The sequence below is a fragment of the Heptranchias perlo genome, chromosome 24 (assembly GCF_035084215.1).
Source record: "Heptranchias perlo isolate sHepPer1 chromosome 24, sHepPer1.hap1, whole genome shotgun sequence".
In the NCBI taxonomy this organism is placed as follows: domain Eukaryota; kingdom Metazoa; phylum Chordata; class Chondrichthyes; order Hexanchiformes; family Hexanchidae; genus Heptranchias; species Heptranchias perlo.
Genome location: NC_090348.1, coordinates 44,239,011 through 44,263,106, shown reverse-complemented (window position 1 = coordinate 44,263,106; position 24,096 = coordinate 44,239,011). Strand labels below are relative to the sequence as shown.

At 47.7% G+C, this 24,096-nt stretch overlaps 1 protein-coding gene across 1 annotated transcript; it reads left to right on the top strand.

Annotated features, from left to right (window-relative positions):
- Nucleotides 1-13,730: 13,730 nt before the first annotated feature.
- LOC137341791 (saposin-like protein 11) lies at nucleotides 13,731-14,249 on the top strand. Its single transcript, XM_068005294.1, has one exon. The coding sequence runs from the start codon at nucleotides 13,731-13,733 to the stop codon at nucleotides 14,247-14,249; it is 519 nt and encodes a 172-aa protein (XP_067861395.1).
- Nucleotides 14,250-24,096: the final 9,847 nt, after the last annotated feature.

Here is a 24,096-nt window from a genome sequence, read left to right as displayed (position 1 = left end):
TCAAACAGTCCCAGGTCAGGTACAGCATGGGTTAGATACAGAGTAAAGCTCCCTCTACACTGTCCCATCAAACACTCCCAGGTCAGGTACAGCATGGGTTAGATACAGAGTAAAGCTCCCTCTACACTGTCCCATCAAACAGTCCCAGGTCAGGTACAGCATGGGTTAGATACAGAGTAAAGCTCCCTCTACACTGTCCCATCAAACAGTCCCAGGTCAGGTACAGCATGGGTTAGATACAGAGTAAAGCTCCCTCTACACTGTCCTGTCAAACAGTCCCAGGTCAGGTACAGCATGGGTTAGATACAGAGTAAAGCTCCCTCTACACTGTCCCATCAAACACTCCCAGGTCAGGTACAGCACGGGTTAGATGCAGAGTAAAGCTCCCTCTACACTGTCCCATCAAACACTCCCAGGTCAGGTACAGCACTGGTTAGATACAGAGTAAAGCTCCCTCTACACTGTCCCATCAAACACTCCCAGGTCTTGTACTGCACGGGTTAGATACAGAGTGAAGCTCCCTCTACACTGTCCCATCAAACACTCCCAGGGCAGGTACAGCGTGGGTTAGATACAGAGTGAAGCTCCCTCTACACTGTCCCATCAAACACTCCCAGGGCAGGTACAGCATGGGTTAGATACAGAGTGAAGCTCCCTCTACACTGTCCCATCAAACACTCCCAGGTCATGAACAGCATGGGTTAGGTACAGGGTGAAGCTCCCTCTATATTGTCCTATCAAATGCTCCCAGGTCAGGTACAGCACGGGTTAGATACAGAGTGAAGCTCCCTCTACACTGTCCCATCAAACACTCCCAGGGCAGGTACAGCACGGGTTAGATACAGAGTAAAGCTCCCTCTACACTGTCCCATCAAACACTCCCAGGGCAGGTACAGCGTGGGTTAGATACAGAGTGAAGCTCCCTCTACACTGTCCCATCAAACACTCCCAGGTCATGAACAGCATGGGTTAGGTACAGGGTGAAGCTCCCTCTATATTGTCCTATCAAATGCTCCCAGGTCATGAACAGCACGGGTTTGATACAGAGTAAGCAGTGAATAAACAGTTTGTCCACACAGTTGCACAGTGAGTAACCCTTACCCTCTGAATAAACAGTAATTGTCAGTGTATCCCTTTCCCTGCTGAATAAGTAACTATTTTATACGGTCACATAACTTGCTGAATAAACAGAAACCCCATAAAGTTAGCACAACAAATCCAGTGACTGGTATCTTAAGGGTTAAACCCAATTATCTCTTTCCCTTCCCCGCTGCTCCCAAGGCTCCGGCACAAGCTGCTGGGAATGGTGACCTGGCTGCTGGTGAATGCAGCTGTTGCTTAAATAGTTTCTCCCAAGTGTAATGAGTGACTTTGTGTTAAATGACAATATTCTCAGAGTTGAAGAGATCAGAGCTGGGTTCCAGGTAAACACCTTTACTCATTGTAAACACAATCCTGATTCAGGCACAGAATTCCAATCAATTCTTCTTTTAGCTAAAACAGGAGGATTTCCCTTTCTCCCTAATTAATTACCTCGCTGATGAAATCGCTTTCTCACAAATCGCACGTTTCTGAGTTGTGTATTCCCAAGTTCCCTTTGTGGAGAATCAGACATTTCTCCCTCCTTTTTTTTTGCATTAAAAGAGGAAAATACACGGTGGGAGAGGTCAGGAAATTGTCCATTCGTTGATCACTGCCTGCTATTTGGCACTAATTAGCACTAAACTGCCAATCTCATTCAGAGACCCCAGGTCGACTGGTGTGGGAAATGGACTCAGTATTGCAGTGCTGTAGTAAAGGGGGCAATCGTCAGGGATTGGGGCTGAGTACATTGTTGAGAATGGCGGGGGGGGCCCGAGGGGCTGGATGGCCGACTCCTGTTCCTACATTTCCCAAATATCTCATAAACCCCTGTGGGCAATGTTTTTTTTTTGACTTCAGCCCTTCCTGTTCTCTGTAGTTCTTCCACAGTGGGGACTGTATGAACCCACCGAGCTATTAGGGCAGCTCACAGGAATAACTTCAGTTAAAATATATATATTTTACACTGGGCTCCAGTCCTCTGTGCACAGTGTGACTCACTTCTCTTTCTAAAGTTGCCCGAATATATATATATATATATATAAATTTCTACTATGTTTTGCGCTGTGTTTGGGCAGGTTCAGAAAGAGAAGCAAGTCGCATTGTGTGTAGAAGGCTGGAGCACAATGTTACATTTTTAATTTGGGGAAGAGTGAAGAGGGTGCATGAAAAAAACCCCAACATATTCGGTGTAGAGCTAAATTTCCAGCTTAAGGGACAGGACAGTAACCAGTGCTGGTTAGTGGGATGGCTAGTCAGCTAATAGCTGGTGTGCAGATTATTCCCAACATCATTTAATCTGGTGCAGTGTAGAACATAGGAGTCCGAGAGGGATTTTAATCATACATAACAGGTAAAGTAGTGCTTAGAATAAAAGTGCTAGATTGTATAAATGCAGAGATTAGACAAGCGTGTAAGAAAGGCATAGTGGTCTTAATGGGGGACTTTAACCTTCACATAGACTGGGAAAAGCAGACTAGCAACTGTCAGAAAGGTAGTGAATTTCTTGATTGTGTCCGGGATAGTTTTCTACAGCAGTATGTCCTAGAGGCAACAAGGGGGCAAGCCATACTAGATTTAGTAATGAGTAATAAACCAGATTTAGTTAACAGCTTAACTGTGCGTGAACATATATCCAATAGTGATCATAACATGATCGAGTTCAATGTAGTGTTTGAAAGGGAAAAAAGTGAATCAGCTGCTAAGATTCTAGACTTGGGTAAGGCCGACTTCAGTGGGATGAGACAGAGACTGTCCACAGTAAACTGGGCAAATCTATTAATGGGTAAAACGACTGATGATCAGTGGGAAACGTTTAAAGAAACATTTAACGAGATACAGAACCGGTTTATACCCCTGAGGGGCAAGAACTCTACTTGCCAAAAAAAAACAGCCAGGGACAACGAAAGAGGTAAGGGACAGTATAAGCTCTCTATCCCAGCTCTCACTCACTCTCTCTCTCTCTCTCTCTCCCACAGCTCTCACTCACTCTCTCTCCCCCCCCCAGCTCTCACTCACTCACTCTCTCACTCCCTCTCTCCCCCCCCAGCTCTCACTCACTCTCTCTCTCTCTCTCTCCCACAGCTCTCACTCACTCTCTCTCCCCCCCCAGCTCTCACTCACTCACTCTCTCACTCCCTCTCTCCCCCCCCAGCTCTCAATCACTCTCTCTCTCTCTCCCCAGCTCTCTATCCCAGCTCTCACTCACTCTCTCTCTCTACCCCCCAGCTCTTGCTCACTCTCTCTCTCTCCCTCCCCCCAGCTCTCTATCCCAGCTCTCGCTCACTCTCTCTCTCTCTCTCTCCCACAGCTCTCGCTCACTCTCTCACTCTCCCTCCCCCCAGCTCTCTATCCCAGCTCTCTCTCTCTCTCTCTCTCTCTCTCCCCCCCCAGCTCTCACTCACTCTCTCTCTCTACCCCCCAGCTCTCTCTCACTCTCTCTCTCTCCCCCCCCCAGCTCTCACTCACTCTCTCTCTCTACCCCCCAGCTCTTGCTCACTCTCTCTCTCTCCCTCCCCCCAGCTCTCTATCCCAGCTCTCACTCACTCTCTCTCTCTCTCTCTCCCACAGCTCTCGCTCACTCTCTCACTCTCTCTCTACCCCCGGCCCTCTATCCCAGCTCTCTCTCTCTCTCTCTCCCCCCCAGCTCTCGCTCACTCTCTCTCTCTCTCTCTATCCCAGCTCTCACTCACTCTCTCTCTCTCTCTCTCCCACAGCTCTCGCTCACTCTCTCACTCTCTCTCTACCCCCGGCTCTCTATCCCAGCTCTCTCTCTCTCTCTCTCTCCCCCAGCTCTCTCACTCTCTCTCTCTCTACCCCCGGCTCTCTATCCCAGCTCTCTCTCTCTCTCTCTCTCTCCCCCAGCTCTCTCACTCTCTCTCTCCCCCAGCCCTCTATCCCAGCACCTGCTCACTCTCTCTCTCTCTACCCCCGGCTCTCTATCCCAGCTCTCTCTCTCTCTCTCTCTCCCCCAGCTCTCTCACTCTCTCTCTCTCTACCCCCGGCTCTCTATCCCAGCTCTCTCTCTCTCTCTCTCTCTCCCCCAGCTCTCTCACTCTCTCTCTCTCCCCCAGCTCTCTCACTCTCTCTCTCCCCCACCCCTCTATCCCAGCTCTCACTCACTCTCGCTCTCTCTTCCTTTGTCTCCAGCTCTCCTTCTCTCTGTTGCAGTTTGCTAAAAATTGAAATGCAGCCTTGATGGCCCGTGTCAGGTTGAGAAGTGCATCACATCAATAGTCCTCTGATCGCAATCCATCAATATTTCAGCATCATTTGATGCCTGTTTCTGGTCAGAGCTCCCAGCTCTCAGCAGTGTGGCAGTGATCTAATCAGCCTCTCTCTTTATTTTCTCAAGAGCATTATTACAAGTTTCATTCTGCTCCAGATATTTTCTTGGGTTCAACATCACTGGTCTGTCCTGTAAGCGGGCCACACATCCCTTATGATCAGGAGTTTGCCTTTACTGCACAATATCTAGTCATATAATAGTACGACCCGGGGTCCATATCAATGAAACCTCTTTGCTAAAGAGGTGACCTGGATACTATAAGCTCGATCATGCACCATGTCTGATTCTCTTATCTTCTGGAAGGCAGTGTGATAAACACTAGTGAGACAAGGACAATTATAAACCAACAAGCCAATTTGTTTTATGTATAATGTGTCAATGAACAGAACGTCGTACTGGGCTGGGGCTCCTGGTGCTGTCAACCCTCCTCTTTTGCATTTCAGGGCAGATTCTGCAACAGCCGTGGCAACGAGCAACAGAGCGCATTCCAGGAACTATTATAGCGCCCTCGTCTATCAGACTGGGAGGGCCCAGGTTATATCCTCGGTCTGTAATGGTTCAATTAGACTGGGAGGGCCCGGGTTTCGATACTTGGCCTGTATCAGACTGGGAAGGCCCAGGTTATATCCTCAGTCTGTGCTGAGTTAGCTGATCTTAGCCGGTGCGTTGGTGGGAGTGCTGCAACTGAGCTCGGTTATGGAAGGGGAAATCATCTTGCATTTCCTGCTCCCGACTGCTCCCCACCCACTCCTGCTGGCCAGAGTGAATGTGTTGGCATTGGGCGAGGACCAGATCAGGAATGAGAACGCAAAATGGTTAACACTTACTGCTAGAGACCCCCTGCTGCAATGCACCACGCAGGATTGGGCACCACAGTGGTGCCCCTGCAGTCGAATAGCCCATTGTCACCCAGGCTTACACACAAAGAATGATGCCTTGAGTGAGGTACTGGAGGGTATCTGGCTCCCTTTAGGGACTGAACCCCAGCCAGGAGAGGAAAGGAGAAGAGCAGAGGAGTTGGAGGAAAAGGAATCCACATTTAATTTCAGAATCCGTCATTGTTTCCTATCTGTTTCTATAATTATCCAGTTATTTATTAAAACATATAACCTTGTCTTTCTGAGTAATTGAATAGCAGCTTGGCTGTCTAACCTGCTCTGTTCTCTCAGCTGCTGAGTGTCACTGTCACGTTTGGAATCTGATCTCAAGGCACTGCACAGACCGGTTTGGTAGACTTTTCTCTTTTATCCCTGCTTTCCCTCCGCACATCCCCTCCCCTCCCCTCCCCTCCCCCCACCCCCGCCGCCCTGACTCACACTGGATTATTCTTTGTATCTCCTCTCTCTCTGCCAAACGCTGGTGTCCAGGCATTGTTTCTTCTCTTGTGTTCCAGGGCTACACACACCCACTACTGACCCGCCTGTCTGCTACTAGTCCCCGCTGCCGACACCGCCTCCTCCCTCCAAACCCCTCTCCCAGCCCGGCCTGGGGCAGTACTTCCAGCCTGATGGTGCAGACTCAGTGACGCCTGCCATGGACCGCAGTGATGCCCCTAGAAGCTTTGGGCTGCCTCTATTTGTCTGTCTGTCTATCTGTCTATCTATCTATCTGTCTATCTGCCTGCCTGCCATGGCTCAGTGGGTAGTACTCTCACCTCTGAGTTATAAGGTTGTGGGTTCAAGCTGCACTCCAAGAGACTTAACCACAAAATCTAGGCTGACCATTCCAGTGCAGTACTGAGGGAGTGCTGCACTGTAGGAGATGCCGTCTTTAGGATGAGATGTTAAACCTCGGCATCAGGTGCATGTAAAAGATCACACGCCACTATTTTGAAGAAGAGCAGGGGAGTTCTCCCTGGTGTCCTGGGCCAATATTTATCCTGCAATCAACATCACTAAAAACAGATTATCTGGACATTATCACATTGTTGTTTGTGGGATCTTGCTGTGCGCAAATTGGCTGCCGCGTTTCCTACATTACAACAGTGACTACACTTCAAAAAGTATTTAACTGGCTGCAAAGTGCTTTGGGATGTCCTGAGGTCATGAAAAGCCACTATATAAATGCGAGTTCTTTCTTTCTATCTAGCACTATCTATCTTTTTTTATATTATTATTCATTCATGGGATGTGGGCGTCGCTGGCGAGGCCGGCATTTATTGCCCATCCCTAATTGCCCTTGAGAAGGTGGTGGTGAGCCGCCTTCTTGAACCACTGCAGTCCGTGTGGTGCTGGTTCTCCCACAGTGCTGTTAGGAAGGGAGTTCCAGGATTTTGACACAGCGACGATGAAGGAACGGCCGATATATTTCCAAGTCAGAGGAGAATGTGTTCCCATGCACCTGCTGTCCTTGTCCTTCTGGGTGATGTCACCCTGATGCAGTAGGGGGGCAAGCTCCTGATTTTGGGGGCTGAAGCACAGTAGGGAGCTTTACTCTCGACCTGTCCCATGTGTGGAAGCCTTAAATGGGAAGAATTTCATTCATATTCCTCACCTTGATGAAAAAAATAATGTCCCATCAAGATCACTGCACTATTTTTATTTTTAATGTTTAAAAGATACACTGTTCCCCTCTGCCCTGCTAAGTGGCTTATCACTCTGCCCTGCCACCTCCATGAACTGTGTTCTAATCAAGTCCAGACTGATGGGATCAATGTCTCCACACTCTACCGGCTGTAAGGGACGCTTAGGGCAGTCTCAACCCAGTTCTTTGTGATCATGAGCCTGATAGTTAGCAACCTTTTCTTCTATCAGTCTGGGCTGGGTACAATCCCAGACCCCAAGAGCAGAAAGGACAAACGAAGGAACCCACTGGGAACCAGCTCCTCAACTTTGTTTTTTACTCATTGATCACTTTGTTCTTGACGAATTATTGCCAATGTACTCACAACATGAATAACAACCCTGAGTTAGAGCACACACACCCCCTCCAGTGCTAACGTCTGACTCAGCATCACTGTGCTGTTTACTCACTGAGGTGCGATTTATCCTAATGCTGCTTAAATCCAGGACCACAGATACCCAGATAATGCAACAAGCATTACTTCCAAAATAATCAAACGGTGTGGGGAGGTGCTTTCCTGGACAGTGTTAGTTTCCTTTATTGTACCACCTGAAGAAATCCCTGACAATTAATATTTATTCCCATTTTTCTCCCTCATTTTCTCTTCCTGTAATCAATGGTGCTCAGAAGAAAAAGATTTTCAGGTTTTCTAGCTCCCTTCCATTTTCTCTCCCTCTCTCCTCGTTTCTAAATCATCTCTCTTTCATTTCATCTCTCTTTCTCTAAACTTTCTTTCATTCCTTTTCCATCATTTTCTGTTTCCCTCTCAAACTGTTTTATATATTTCACTTTATTTTATATATTTCACTTTCTCTTTCTCTCACAATCATCTCTCTTTCTTTCTTCTTCAATCTTATCTCTTTCTCCCCCAATTTCTTTTTCCATCTGTCTCTCCCTTGCTCATCCACTTTCAAAATAATCTCCTTCCTCCTCTTTCTCTGCACTTTTCATTTATTTTCTTTGTCTCTCCCAGCCTCTCTTTTAGAAGTTTTCCCAGTGAATACATTCATTTAAACTGCTCTTCACGTTGCTAATTTACCCTCTGTGGTCAAATAGCCCAGTGTTACATCAAGCTCTCAACTGGTGAATACCCACTTGGGAGGGGGAGACCGGGGCAGGCAAAATCTAACAAGGAGTCAACACCTTCAGCACAGATAACATTTGATAACCCAGCTCCTTTCCTTTTTATAAAGCTAAGCCAAGAGAGGCGTGCAGAGATAGCTGCTTTATTTTTTTTAAAAAGAGAAACGTAGTTTCAACTCCATTCTCTTGCTGCTGATCAGAATGTACCTGACTCGAGATTCAGTGCCTTAGGTACTTCCTAAATACTACATGAATTTTTACAATTTAAAAGTACAGCCCCATAGTGAGTAAGTTATCTGTAGTGACCTGGAACTGATGGTACCACATCTCCATGCATTACATTTCACCTTCAGACCTGCAGGAATTTCTCGTCCTCTGTTGCAGTAGAATTATTTTTTTTCTAAGCTGCAGAATGAGGTTGAAGTTTTTATATAGCATCTAAAATATGGTCATTTCATTCTCCTGGGCAGCACTTATGTGATGTTTGGATTGGTAAACTTGAGAAGCTGCTTTATTGGATGCAAACATTGAGGAAATCTTAACCAGGGATTTGCTCTTTTATAGACTTTATACTTCTTATTTTTTTAATCAATTCCATTGTCACCAAGCTAAAAAGGCAGGATGGGATGGGGTGGGGCCGGGGGTGGGGAAGAGAGATGAGAGGGAGGAGAGAAAGAAGTGTCTTATGGTTATAGTTGTGCATAAACACCAACTTTAAACTTAAATATCAAAAGGAACCACAGCATCAGCAGAAAATATTTAAAGTTTCTTTCTCCACTTGCGTGTTAATAGAAATTGGTTAGTGATCGCTGAACCCGAAAAGTCTGCACAAATTGAACATCGTACAGAGTATTTACAGAGTATCGCATTGTAAATTATAATTCAAAAAAATTCATCACTGTATTCAATAATTGTGCATCTTTGGCCCGCAAATTTCACAAATGAATAGTATCAAAAAATGGCTTTTTTTTAAAAAGGGAAACCATACCTGGAATAAATTAAACTAAAGTTATGCATGCCTTTTGTTAGATACTGGCAAAAATTTACTTACATGGAAACTTTGGGCATGGTTACTAACTTAACCCAGTAAACTAGTATCCTTTGTTAAAACCTTTGCTCTTAAGCAAAATGCATACTTGGTGATGTCCAATGATGACTTATTTTTGTACTCCAAAATATTTATTCTTTTATTTTTTAGTGTGCAATTTGTGACCATTTGTTCATATGCCTAGCAATAGGCACATGGAGTGGTTGAGGCAAATAGCTTGGATGTCTTTAAGGGGAAGCCACAAGGGAGAAAAAAATAGGATATGTTGATAGGGTGAGATGAAGTAAGGCGGGAGGAGACTCATGTGGAGCATAAACACCGGCATAGACCTGTTGGGCCGAATGGCCTGTTTTCCGTGCTGTTTAATTCTATGTAATAGGCCTGCATTCCGTGTCTCTGTTCTGCAAATCAATCAGACTGATGAAAGTCCCCTCTGACTGTTGGCTGTAAGGATCCTACGTGAAATGAGTTTGATGGGATCGCAGTCCAGTCCTTACTGACCGTGAGCCCACAGCCCAAAGCTCCCCCAGGCACCAATCGGCAGTCCTGCTGAGGGTAACCACACAGTGGCTGGAGTGGGAATTGAAAACATAGCACTGCTGGTGCACTAGGGGGTTGGGACTGAGGCACACTGTCCGAGCAGAGTGATATCTAAACCAGGTTATCTCAGAGATGGGAGTGCTTGGTTTGCCAATGAAAATGTTCTGTTCTCCAGCACTAAGACTAAAAATACAATACAGTCTGTATTACATGGCATGAAACTCCTGTCCCCTATAAAAAGACTTGCATTTCTATAGCACCTTTCACAACTCAGGATGTCCCAAAACGCTTTACAGCCAATGAAGAAATTTTGAAATGTAGTTGCTGTTGTGCACAGCAAGATCCCACAAAGGGCAGTGAGATAATGACCAGATTATCTGTTTTTAGTGGTGTTGGTTGAGGGATAAATATTGGCCAGGACACCGGGGAGAACTCCCCTGCTCTTTTTGGAAATAGATTTGTTACCTGAGAGGGCAGACCGGGGCCTCGGTTTAACATCTAATCCGAAAGACGGCACCTTCGACAGTGCAGCGCTGGCCTGGATTATGTGCTCAAGTCCCTGACGTAGAGGTTTGAACCCATAACCTTCCTAACTGAGTTGGAGAGAGTGCTCCCACTGAGCCGAGGCTACCACCATAGAACAGTATCATCTGACTTATCGTCAGCAACGCCACAGAAAACCTGCAAGTTTTACATATATTGAAATTATTCTTGTTTAACTTAAAGTAACAAATTATACATTTCTTCTTAATTCAGTAAGATCGGTCCTGCACAAAGGGATATTATTTTTTTTTTAAATCATTTTTTTAAGATGGGGTTTAGAAAATAAAACTCGAAAATGCTGGAAATACACATCAGGTGAAGAGAGAGAGAGGGACGGGTCAGATTTTGGCGAGGGGTCCCTTGGTCAGAACCTAGATTTACAAAACCCTCTGACCATCTATTTACAGTTGCCGTTCGGGACAGGTTAATGAAGATTTAAAAAAAAACACAACTGATCATTTAACAACCCAGCGTCTTAGCACAGGCGTCAAGGGCTTGAAATTAAATTACTATCTTAATCAGAAGGAGAACGAAAGAAAGCTGGTGGAGGGGGGTTATCTGTTACAGGGAGATTGTGCAGAGGGAGGGAGGCGGTGGGATCTGTATATTTATCAGTAGGACGGCCATTGTGATAGACAATAATGGTAGGTTTCAGGGCCAGACATATAACAAGGTCTGTGGGGTAAACTATCACCCAACAGCAGCCCTTCCGTGATTAAACATCCAAAAACAGGAGAAAAACGTTGATAAACGGACCATAAAGGGAAGTCCAGCTCAATGTGGGATACACACCACATGTAGCGGGTGATGGGGCTCCTTCAGTGATGTGCAACGTGTCATTAAACATAAATACAGTGATTACATCTGACGTGGCATTCCCCTCCACACAAAAATATATATATATGTAATAAAGTTAATCTGCCTGCGGGCCCCGCCATACTGCAGGGCATTAACCCATTCGGGGATCCTTTCTTTTATTTTATACTGACAGAGGCTTCGGAACTTGTTTACTGAGAGATGGTTTTAAGACTGGGAGCGGGGGTGAGGTCTCTCCGAGCTGGGAACTCGGAACCCACACTCGGCATTGGTACAGACACCAACATGCACAGGATCGGACGCGAGAGCTAAAGGTTTATTTATCGACGAATTCGTTTGTTTGCTTATATTTTTTTTTAAAAAAAATCAAGTTTGATGTAAACACGCTGGGAAAATAGCGGCAGGTCCCTGACTGAAACCTTCAGACACGTTGCCCTCTCTCCCTTCCCCGTTCCCTAAATTTAAAATAAAATTGCTGGACTATAACTTGGTGTTGTAAAATTGTTTACAATTGTCAACCCCAGTCCATCACCGGCATCTCCACATCGTTCCCTAAATAGGCAATATCAGAATATCTGCGTGCTGTTTAAACACAACATTGATTTGATTTTATATAAAGAATGAAGGCGGAGTGAACACACACAAAGCAGAAAATAAAACGGACAATTAAACCGCTAAGTTTCTCTTGTGCTGAAATGGGAAGTGGATTGTGTTGGGTTGCGTGACCTATCCAGAGTCTTATGACCTGATCCTCTCCCCTCCTCTCTCACCGCAGACTCTGTCCCAGTCTATCACCAACCTCCCGCCACCCTTGGGATCTCGCACAGTCTGTCTCCAATATTCTGTCCATTGTATTAAATAACCAAAAAAAAAACCCCAGACAAATTGTGAGTACGTGATGGAAGCCGGGATTTTGCATTGGACCAGGGCCGTCCCGTTAGTAGGGGTGCTGCCCTGCACTGTGGGCTGGGTGTGAACATCAGAATCAGGACATAACGAACTAGGGGACATTGATCCACTGGGAAAATACTGGGAATAGAAGCTAATCCTTTTTGTGCCGAGTAATGCACCATTTCCCACTGCAATTTAGAGGCATGACCACTGAAGTATTAGTGAGGGATTTTAGAAAGATGCCAACAAGTATTTTTGTACGTTTTTTCCCCCAATATAAAACGGGCCAATGTCCCTCTTCCCCTTTAACTGGGGTCTCCTGAATGTTCCCACACGCCGTGTGTGCTGAGTGAAATCACATTAAAGGAAATGAGATGTTAGCCGAGAGAGAGATTGTTATATTTTTTTATTTGAATTGAATAATTCTGGGGATATAATGTTTTCCACAATTTGTTTATATATATATATAGAATACTGTTTAAGAAATAAATAATGACACCAGTATTTAAAATAACCTTTTATTCGTAAATATGTCAAACCCCCTGTGACTGGATCGACTCTACATGTGAAGGATTGGATGAATTAGATGTATAAACCCAGAACTGTACTGGGTCACTGGCAAATACTGGGCTCCCAACAACCTGGAATCACCAAATTTGCCAGATGTTTAATATTTTACACGTTTATAATTCTCTCCGGTGATTATTGGCTCCACAGTTAGAGATAGAAAATACCAGCCATTTTCTAACTGAGCACGTTACACGTGTGGGATTTTCTTGCCTGGATTGTTATGTATCCGGTGCTCCTTATGGAATTAAATTATTAACAAATAAATAGAAAAACTAGCACTTCATGCTCTATGAGGTGAACGGAACGATCGCTGGTCCCAGCTATAGTTCAGTTTGTGTTAAATCCACACCAGTGTCAGCACCACTCTCTGCTTAATAACTGAGTCAATCGGGATTTTAGACGAAGGGCAACGCGTTCCCTTAGAAGCCCGCTTGTTCTTTTCTGAATTAAACGGATTGATTTAATCATTTAATGTAAAGCCCTGTGCCGGTGTGTCGTGTGATGTTCTATCAGTTACAGCAATCCGTCTCTGAAGCTCTCGGTGTGGGAGGCACTAACTCAGTCCTGTGTTGTCTTCGACACAGACTCGAGTGACCGATCGGAGCAGTGGACAATCCTCTTAAGGAGCTTTTATTTTTTAAAAAAATGTTATACTAGGATTCCAACGTCTTTCTCCTTAGTGCTGTACTGTGTGGGGGCAATGGCTGCTGGGGAATGGAAAACTTTCCATCTCGGGCATCTAGTATCAGCATCAAGCATTCCCAGGGAAGGTACAACACGATCGAATGACAAGAAAACCCTGGCCCATCCCTCCCCCCACCCCACGCAGTATCATGCCCCCAATATCGTGCCCCTGTATCGTGCCCCAGTATCGTGCCCCAGTATCGTGCCCCAATATCGTGCCCCCAGTATCGTGCCCCTGTATCGTGCCCCGTATCGTGCCCCTGCATCGTGCCCCAGTATCGTGCCCCAGTATCGTGCCCCCAGTATCGTGCCCCTGTATCGTGCCCTGTATCGTGCCCCTGCATCGTGCCCCAGTATCATGCCCCAGTATCGTGCCCCCAGTATCGTGCCCCAGTATCGTGCCCCAGTATCGTGCCCTCAGTATCGTGCCCCAGTATCATGCCCCAGTATCGTGCCCCAGTATCGTGCCCCAGTATCGTGCCCCCAGTATCGTGCCCCAGTATCGTGCCCCAGTATCGTGCCCTCAGTATCGTGCCCCAGTATCATGCCCCCAGTATCGTGCCCCAATATTGTGCCCCAGTATCGTGCCCCAATATCGTGCCCCAGTAACATGGTCTAAGTATCATGCCCCAGTATCGTGCCCCCAATATCGTGCCCCAGTATCGTGCCCCTGTATCGTGCCCCATATCGTGTCCCTGCATCGTGCCCCCAATATCGTGCCCCAGTATCGTGCCCCTGTATCGTGCCCCGTATCGTGCCCCTGCATCGTGCCCCCAATATCGTGCCCCTGCATCGTGCCCCCAATATCGTGCCCCAATATCGTGCCCCAGTATCGTGCCCCAGTATCGTGCCCCCAGTATCGTGCCCCCAGTATCGTGCCCCAGTATCGTGCCCCAAGTATCGTGCCCCCAGTATCGTGCCCCCAGTATCGTGCCCCAGTATCGTGCCCCCAGTATCGTGCCCCAGTATCGTGCCCCCAGTATCATGCCCCCTGTATCGTGCCCCAGTATCATGCCCCCAGTATCATGCCCCAATATCGTGCCCCAGTATCGTGCCCCCAGTATCGTGCCCCAGTATCGTGCCCCCAGTATCGTGCCCCAGTATCGTGCCCCAGTATCGTGCCCCTGTATCGTGCCCCAGTAACATGGTCTAAGTATCGTGCCCCAGTATCGTGCCCCCAGTATCGTGCCTCAGTATCATGACCTGGTATCCTGCACCCGGTATCGTGCCTCAGTATCGTGCCTCAGTATCGTGCCCCAGTAACATGGTCTAAGTATCGTGCCCCCGGTATCGTGCCCCAGTATCGTGCCTCAGTATCGTGTCCCTGGTATCGTGCCCCAGTAACATGGTTTAAGTATCGTGCCCCCAGTATTGTGCCCCAGTATCGTGCTCCAGAATCGTGCCCCCAGTATCGTGCCCTGGTATCGTGCCTCAGTGTCGTGCCCCAGTATCGCGCCCCAATATTGTGCCCCCAGTATCGTGCCCCAGTATCATGCCCCAATATTGTGTCTCAGTATTGTGCCTCAGTATCGTGCCACAGTATCATGCCCCGGTATCGTGCCCCAGTAACGTGGTCTAAATATCGTGCCCCGGTATCATGCCCCGGTATTGTGCCCCAGTATTGTGCACCAGTAATGTGCCCCGGTATTGTGCCCCAGTATTGTGCCCCAGTAATGTGCCCCGGTATTGTGCCCCAGTATTGTGCCCCAGTAATGTGCCCCAGTATTGTGCCCCAGTAACGTGGTCTAAGTATCGTGCCCTGGTATCGTGCCCCCAGTATCGTGCCCTTGTATCGTGCCTCGGTATTGTGCCTCAGTATTGTGCCTCGGTATCGTGCCCCGGTATTGTGCCCCCGGTATCGTGCCCCTGGTATCGTGCCCTCAGTATCGTGCCCTCAGTATTGTGCCCTCAGTATCGTGCCCCAGTATCGTGCCCTCAGTATCGTGCCCTCGGTATCATGCCCCCGGTATAGTGCCCTCAGTATCGTGCCCCCGGTATCGTGCCCCGGTATCGTGCCCCCGGTATAGTGCCTCAGTATCGTGCCCCCGGTATCGTGCCCTCAGTATCGTGCCCCCGGTATAGTGCCTCAGTATCGTGCCCCCGGTATCGTGCCCTCAGTATCGTGCCCTCAGTATAGTGCCCCCGGTATCGTGCCCTCAGTATCGTGCCCCCGGTATCGTGCCCTCAGTATCATGCCCCCAGTATCGTGCCCTCAGTATCGTGCCCTCAGTATCGTGCCCCAGTATCGTGCCCTCGGTATCGTGCCCTCAGTATCGTGCCCTCAGTATCATGCCCCCGGTATCGTGCCCTCGGTATCATGCCCCCGGTATAGTGCCTCAGTATCGTGCCCCAGTATCGTGCCCTCAGTATCGTGCCCCAGTATCGTGCCCCAGTATCGTGCCCTCAGTATCGTGCCCTCAGTATTGTGCCCTCAGTATCGTGCCCTCAGTATCGTGGTCTAAGTATCGTCACTCAGCCCAATATTATTTCCATTCCCCACAGCCACGGTATCCCTTACCGAGATTGCCAATTATGTTCCAATCATAGGAACATAGGAACATAGGAACAGGAGGAGGCCATTCAGCCCCTCGTGCCTGCTCCGCCATTTGATAAGATCATGGCTGACCTGTGATCTAACTCCATAGACCTGCCTTTGGCCCATATCCCTTAATATCTTTGGTTACCAAAAAGCTATCTATCTCAGATTTAAATTTAACAATTGAGCTAGTATCAATTGCTGTTTGCGGAAGAGAGTTCCAAACTTCTACAACCCTTTGTGTGTAGAAATGTTTTCTAATCTCGCTCCTGAAAGGTCTGGCTCTAATTTTTAGACTGTGCCCCCTACTCCTAAAATCCCCAACCAGCGGAAATAGTTTCTCTCTATCCACCCTATCTGTTCCCCTTAATATCTTATAAACTTCGATCAGATCACCCCTTAACCTTCGAAACTCTAGAGAATACAACCGCAATTTGTGTAATATACAACCCCAATTGAGGAACAGTTTTGTGCCTTGGGCTCACGTCCTCTAGGAGCTAATTGAAACTATTTCACACCCCATCTTTACAGCCAACAGACAAAGGAAACTTTCATTCCATGGGTCTCGGCTGGATTTGAACTCAGGTCCCAGAGTTGAAAGGCCAGAGCCTGTCCCTCTGCATCCCCCAGTCCCCCTGCCCTCTGCATCACCCAGTCCCCCTGCCCTCTGCATCACCCAGTCCCCCTGCCCTCTGCATCACCCAGCCCCCTGCCCTCTGCATCACCCAGTCCCCCTGCCCTCTGCATCACCCAGCCCCCCTGCCCTCTGCATCACCCAGTCCCCCTGCCCTCTGCATCACCCAGCCCCCTGCCCTCTGCATCACCCATTCCACCTGCCCTCTGCATCACCCAGTCCCCCTGCCCTCTGCATTACCCAGTCCCCCTGCCCTCTGCATCACCCAGCCCCCTACCCTCTGCATTGCCCAGTCCCCCTGCCCTCTGCATTGCCCAGCCCCCTGCCCTCTGCATCACCCAGTCCCCCTGCCCTCTGCATTGCCCAGTCCCCCTGCCCTCTGCATTGCCCAGTCCCCCTGCCCTCTGCATTGCCCAGTCCCCCTGCCCTCTGCATTGCCCAGTCCCCCTGCCCTCTGCATTGCCCAGTCCCCCTGCCCTCTGCATCACCCAGTCCCCCTGCCCTCTGCATTGCCCAGTCCCCCTGCCCTCTGCATTGCCCAGTCCCCCTGCCCTCTGCATTGCCCAGTCCCCCTGCCCTCTGCATTGCCCAGTCCCCTGGACCCCTGCACTCCTTATGTTGGCAGTTAACCGAATTATCTGAACAGTAAGTTAGTGCAAAAATAGAAATGAGGAATACAGAGCTGGTTGGTCAGCAGACGAGAAGAGAAAATATTGCATGGGCTCTCATTGGAACTATAATTGAGTATACATCGCCATATGCTCACAGGCTCACTCATGTATACCCACCCACATCCACTGTCACACATAAAGGCATGTACACACATGTACCCATGCACACACGTGCAAGCATTTACACACATGCAACCATGCACACACATGCAATGATACCCACACATTCAATTAAGCTCACAGATGCCCTCACTCACATACATCCGCCCACAGACACTCAGCCATTCACACACCCAGATTCCTACACACCCGCAATCCTTACATACAGACATAAACACATAGAATCCTAGACACATGCAACCACATACAGGCACACACAAACACGTAGGGACACGCACACAGATACAAACACACACATATGGATACACACACACATATCCACACACGAGCACCCAGAAGCAAACATACACCCGCGCGTCTCCTCTTTCCGAGGCTGCTGCAGTATTTAATGTTTATATCTAAATTGCTCCAAACTGCAGCGATCAGATTTAACACAGAAATATATAATATCTTTGTGTTTTCTCCATTTTCCAATTGCATTTCATCTGTCATTTGTTGCCGAGGGGTTCCTGCGGGATTTGGTGAGCTGCATTTTCCGGCAGTGAGAGAATTCTCTCCAAATGATCACACACAACACACATAGTGACTAAAATGTCCTTGCGATTATAAAGTGCGCACACATGGAAAAAAAAATAAAATCACCCTGCCCAGTAAGTGTAGCCACCTTAAACCGCGAGGGACTGCATTTAATTCCACGTATCCTCATTGTTCCGCGGGTTTCGGTTACAGTGACTGGGCTGGAAAAATGCCTCTCAGGTGGAGTCGTGTTACACCTGGTGATAGCAGATAACCGGGGTAGGGGCGTCATCTGGAGCCTGGCGGTGTAGGGTGGGAGTTTAATCCGGGGCTGTTAAATATTCATCAGCCGCTGGAGCCCCATCTCCTTTTGTGAAGCCGGTCAGTTAAGGTTTCAACCTGGCGCAGGTTCAGCCGAGTCGACTTTCTTGTATTGCTGGGAGGTGATCGGATATAACACACGGCGGGGGGCGGGGGGGGGGGAGATTTAGTTGGATTCCTTTTGAAGGAGCCTGGGATCGAGTAGGTGAAAATCGGGAAGAGATAGAGAGGGGGTGGGGTGGAGGGTTGGGGAGGGGGCTGGCGATAGAGGTAGTGAGGGGGTGGGGTGGAGGGTTGGGGGGTGGGTGGCGATAGAGGTAGAGAGGGGGTGGGGTGGAGGGTTGGTTGGAGGGGGGGTGGCGATAGAGGTAGTGAGGGGGTGGGGTGGAGGGTTGGGGGGTGGGTGGCGATAGAGGTAGAGAGGGGGTGGGGTGGAGGGTTGGTTGGAGGGGGGGTGGCGATAGAGGTAGAGAGGGGGTGGGGTGGAGGGTTGGTTGGGGGGTGGGTGGCGATAGAGGTAGAGAGGGGGTGGGGTGGAGGGTTGGTTGGAGGGGGGGTGGCGATAGAGGTAGTGAGGGGGTGGGGTGGAGGGTTGGTTGGAGGGGGGGTGGCGATAGAGGTAGAGAGGGGGTGGGGTGGAGGGTTGGTTGGGGGGTGGGTGGCGATAGAGGTAGAGAGGGGGTGGGGTGGAGGGTTGGTTGGAGGGGGGGTGGCGATAGAGGTAGTGAGGGGGTGGGGTGGAGGGTTGGGGGGTGGGTGGCGATAGAGGTAGAGAGGGGGTGGGGTGGAGGGTTGGTTGGAGGGGGGGTGGCGATAGAGGTAGAGAGGGGGTGGGGTGGAGGGTTGGTTGGGGGGTGGGTGGCGATAGAGGTAGAGAGGGGGTGGGGTGGAGGGTTGGTTGGAGGGGGGGTGGCGATAGAGGTAGAGAGGGGGTGGGGTGGAGGGTTGGTTGGGGGGTGGGTGGCGATAGAGGTAGAGAGGGGGTGGGGTGGAGGGTTGGTTGGAGGGGGGGTGGCGATAGAGGTAGAGAGGGGGTGGGGTGGAGGGTTGGGGGGTGGGTGGCGATAGAGGTAGAGAGGGGGTGGGGTGGAGGGTTGGGGGGTGGGTGGCGATAGAGGTAGAGAGGGGGTGGGGTGTAGGGTTGGTTGGAGGGGGGGGTGGCGATAGAGGTAGAGAGGGGGTGGGGTGGAGGGTTGGGGGGTGGGTGGCGATAGAGGTAGAGAGGGGGTGGGGTGGAGGGTTGGTTGGGGGGTGGGTGGCGATAGAGGTAGAGAGGGGGTGGGGTGGAGGGTTGGTTGGAGGGGGGGTGGCGATAGAGGTAGAGAGGGGGTGGGGTGGAGGGTTGGGGGGTGGGTGGCGATAGAGGTAGAGAGGGGGTGGGGTGGAGGGTTGGTTGGGGGGTGGCGATAGAGGTAGAGAGGGGGTGGGGTGGAGGGTTGGGGGGTGGGTGGCGATAGAGGTAGAGAGGGGGTGGGGTGTAGGGTTGGTTGGAGGGGGGGTGGCGATAGAGGTAGAGAGGGGGTGGGGTGTAGGGTTGGTTGGAGGGGGGGTGGCGATAGAGGTAGAGAGGGGGTGGGGTGGGGTGGAGGGTTGGGGGGTAGCGATAGAGGTAGAGAGGGGGGTGGGGTGGAGGGTTGGGGGGTGGGGGGTGGCGATAGAGGTAGAGGAAGAAGATCAGGTTTTAGGTGGTTCATCAAATATGGAAAAGGAGATTCTAAAAGTATCGGACTAATTGTCAACAGCAGGTAAACGAGGGTATGGAAAACAAGCCGAGTCACAGGAGGGCAGCCTGGGTAGTTTACCTGGTATAAAGGGAGTGCCAACTTGGCAGATTGGACCAGACCCCAGACCAGCTCCCGGTCCTGAGCTTCACTGCCGGCGGTCTCCCCCTCGCTCTCCAGCCTTATTTTTTTAAATTTCGATGTTATTTATTTTGCCCTTGCTCGTTCTGACGGGGGAATCGATGCTTCGTGCCGTTTGCCATCCCCGATTCTATTTTATTTTCTGGAGAGACAGAGGTCCGGGGGGGGGGTGGTGGGGGTTCCTGGCTGAGGGGAGAAGGATATGGACAAAGACAGACATCTCGCAAAGAAGCAAAGAGAGAAAGAGCGGCCCGGAGCGGAGATAACTTCACTGAAGGTAGTACAAAAATAAGCGCTTAAATTAGTTAAAATTGGGAGTAGGGGGAGGTCCGGGACTGTGTCTGCAATCTGAATTTCCGTGTTATCTCGATCTCTTTGAGTCACGTTTGCACTTTACGTTTTTTTTAAAAAGAGAAACTGGGGCACCGTTTAAAACAATTTAAATACTAACAGTAACCTTATCCTGGCAATCGGGACTTCGGCATTCATCGAACCGCAGGCTAAATTCAAAGCAAACGGAATTAATACAAACATTTCTAAAAAAAAATCAAAGACAACTTAATTTTAAGCATTAATTTTATCCACATTTAATGTTACAAATTATTTTTGACCGATTACAATTGTTGTTATCCTGGATTGTCTGTTTAAAAGGGAGGAGGTTGCTTCAGATTACAGTAAAATCAAGAGAGTGGTAAATGGATCTAAACCGGTTCATGGACAGAGAGTGGGTAAATTGATCCAGACTGGTTTAGTGAAGAGGCGAGATCATTCAGAAAGTGATGCTGATTTGTAATGAAAGTGATTATAAATAAACCCAAATTCTTTCAGATTCGTTCAATTGCTGGAAATCAATCCTGCTTTTAAAAAGTTTTTTTTTAGTATTTGGAACTGTAATGGGCCCACAGTCCCATGCTTGCTCCTCTCTGCTAGTTTTTTTAAAAAACATAATCCCTCCCTGACCCCCAATTATTAATATTTACCCCAGATGTTTCTCTCGCTCTTAATGTGCAATTGCCAAGGCTCGAGCTCCTGGTCTCTCCTGCTCTAAATGTATTTTAAAGAACATGGTAGCGACTACAAATGCATTGAGTTTGTCCTGTGTCAGCCTGCGCCCGGTGAGGCACACGATGACAAGCAAAATGAATATGCCCTCATCCAATCTGTCCGTAATATTTTCAAACCATCTAAATGGCATAAATAGGGTTTTCTAAACTCATCATTGTTCACAAAATGAGAATGGTACTAGCAACAATATTGCGGGTACAGTAGTGTAGTGGTTATGTTACTGGACTAGTAATCCAGAGGCCTGGACTAATAATACAGAGTACATGAGTTTAAATGCAGTTTGGGAATTTGAATTCGGTTAGAAATAGCTGGGAATAAAAAGTTGGTATCAGTAGAAGTGACCGTGAAAAACCTAACTGGTTCACTAATGTCCTTTAGGGAGGGAAACCTGCCATCCTTTCTTGGTTTGGCCTATAGGTGACTCCAGTCCCACCCCAACGTGGTTGACTCTTAACTGTCTTCTGAAGTGGCCAAACAAGACACTGAGTTGTATCAAACTCAGGGCATAAACGCCATAGGGATGGGCCATAAACGCCAGCCTTGCCAGTAATGCCCAGATCCTGAGAATGAATAATTTAAAAAAACAGCAATTAGACTGAGAGCGGAGAATGAAGGGACCCATTATCCTCCCACCACCCCCCTCCGCCCCAGCACAGCCTTGTTCCCCCTAAGATCGGGATCATCCCCCTTTTTATCAATGATGGAGAACTAGTCCATTTCACATCTATTTATTAATTGTCACCTCTTGTTACTGAACAAGCGGTAGGAATTTAGTTTAATGGTGAAATTATTGGAATTAAATTTTTAACAAATAATATTGAGAATGAACTGTATCTTTTTGAATTCGATATGATTTTGGAGAGATTTGGGGAGGAGAGTAATAATTAAATTTAACAAGAAAATTCCCTACACTGTACCTGTCACACTCTTTACACTGTACCTGTCACACTCTTTACACTGTACCTGTCACACTCTTTACACTGTACTTGTTAAATTCCTTACACTGTACCTGTCACACTTTTTACACTGTACCTGTCACACTCTTTACACTGTACCTGTTAAATTCCTTACACTGTACCTGTCACACTTTTTACACTGTACCTGTCACACTCTTTACACTGTACCTGTTAAATTCCTTACACTGTACCTGTCACACTCTTTACACTGTACCTGTCACACTCTTTACACTATATATTAAACTCCTTACACTGTACTTGTTAAATTCCTTACACTATACTTGTTACACTCCTTACACTGTACTTTTTAAAGTCCCATCACTGTACTTATTACACTTCTCACACTATACTTGTTAAACTCCTTACATTGTACTTTTTAAACTCCTTATTCTGCACTTTTTAAATTCCTTACACTGTATTTGTTAAATGCCTTACACTGTACTTGCCAGTGACAAACTGTATGTAGAGAAGGATTACTCTGCAACAAACCTTTCGGTTTTTGCACTGTGAACACATATTTGCAAATATCTAATTACGTGTAAAGGGAACTTGTTACCTGTGTAAACGGAGGGGAGAATTTAAAGGAGAGAAGGGTTTGTGGTTCCAGAGTGAGGTTGATGATGATGGTTGGATGGCGTTACCCTGGGAGAGACTACACGCAGGGGGCGCGAGTAAAACCATCTGGATGATGACATCCGATCTTTATGAATTGTTAGACAAGAGGGGAAGCACCGAGAACAGAGAGAGACGCCCAGGCTGGGAAGAAAGGGGGGCGGAAGCATTACAAAAAGAGCATGCTGGATGGATTACTGAACAGGTCAGATGTATTTCACACACACAGGCACACATATAGAGACATACATACATAGACATACATATAGAGACATACATACAGAGACATGCATACAGAGACATGCATACAGAGACATGCATACAGAGACAGACACATACAGAGACATACATACAGAGACATGCATACAGAGATAGACACATACAGAGACATACATACAGAGACATGCATACAGAGATAGACACATACAGATACATACATACAGAGATACACATATACAGAGATAGACACATACAGAGACATGAATACAGAGATACACATACAGAGTCATACACATACTGAGATGCATACACAGAGACATACATACATTCATACATACAGAGACATACATACAGCTATACATACACAGAGATACACACATGCAGAGACTTACATCCAGGTATACACACAGACAGAGATATACACGAACAGAAACATACGTACACACACATAGAGACATACATACACTCACATACACATACAGAGACATACATAGAATGTACAGCACAAAAACAGGCCATTTGGGCCAATTGGTCCATGCTGGTGTTTATGCTCCACACAAGCTTCACCCGCCCTACTAGCTTTCCCACATAAACAGAGACACACACAGGCACACATACAGAGATGCACTCGCACATACAGAGACATACACAATCAGATATACACACACATATACAGAGAGACACACATGTGCAGAGAAACATGCATATACAGAGAGACACGCACATATATACAGAGATACACACGCACGCACACATATAGAGAGATAGCGCTATTTGGTGAATGTCATTGACCTGAATTATTCACCCGAGAGATAGGGTGAGCGTGGAGGTGGGAAAATAACGCTAAAAGGGAAACTCTATAAAGAAACGGAAAAGTGGCAAAATAGATTTAAAAGGATACAGGCGCTGAGATTGGATAGAAAAGGATCCGAACATTTCCCCCTTAGTGTGTGGGTGGGGGGTGCGGGGGTCGTTGTTGTGGTTTGATCCCTCCCCGCCAGTAAATTACATTGAATTTCGTTTCCAGGGCTCAGTAACTGATAGACGGATGGATAGATGGATAGATAGATAGATGGATGGATAGATGGATAGATAGATAGATGGATAGATAGATAGATAGATGGATGGATAGATGGATAGATAGATAGATGGATGGATAGATAGATAGATAGATAGATAGATGGATAGATAGATAGATGGATGGATAGATGGATAGATAGATAGATGGATAGATAGATAGATAGATGGATGGATAGATGGATAGATAGATAGATGGATGGATAGATAGATGGATGGATAGATGGATAGATAGATGGATAGATAGATGGATGGATAGATGGATGGATAGATGGATAGATAGATAGATAGATGGATGGATAGATAGATAGATAGATGGATAGATAGATAGATGGATAGATAGATGGATAGATAGATGGATAGATGGATGGATAGATGGATGGATAGATGGATAGATAGAT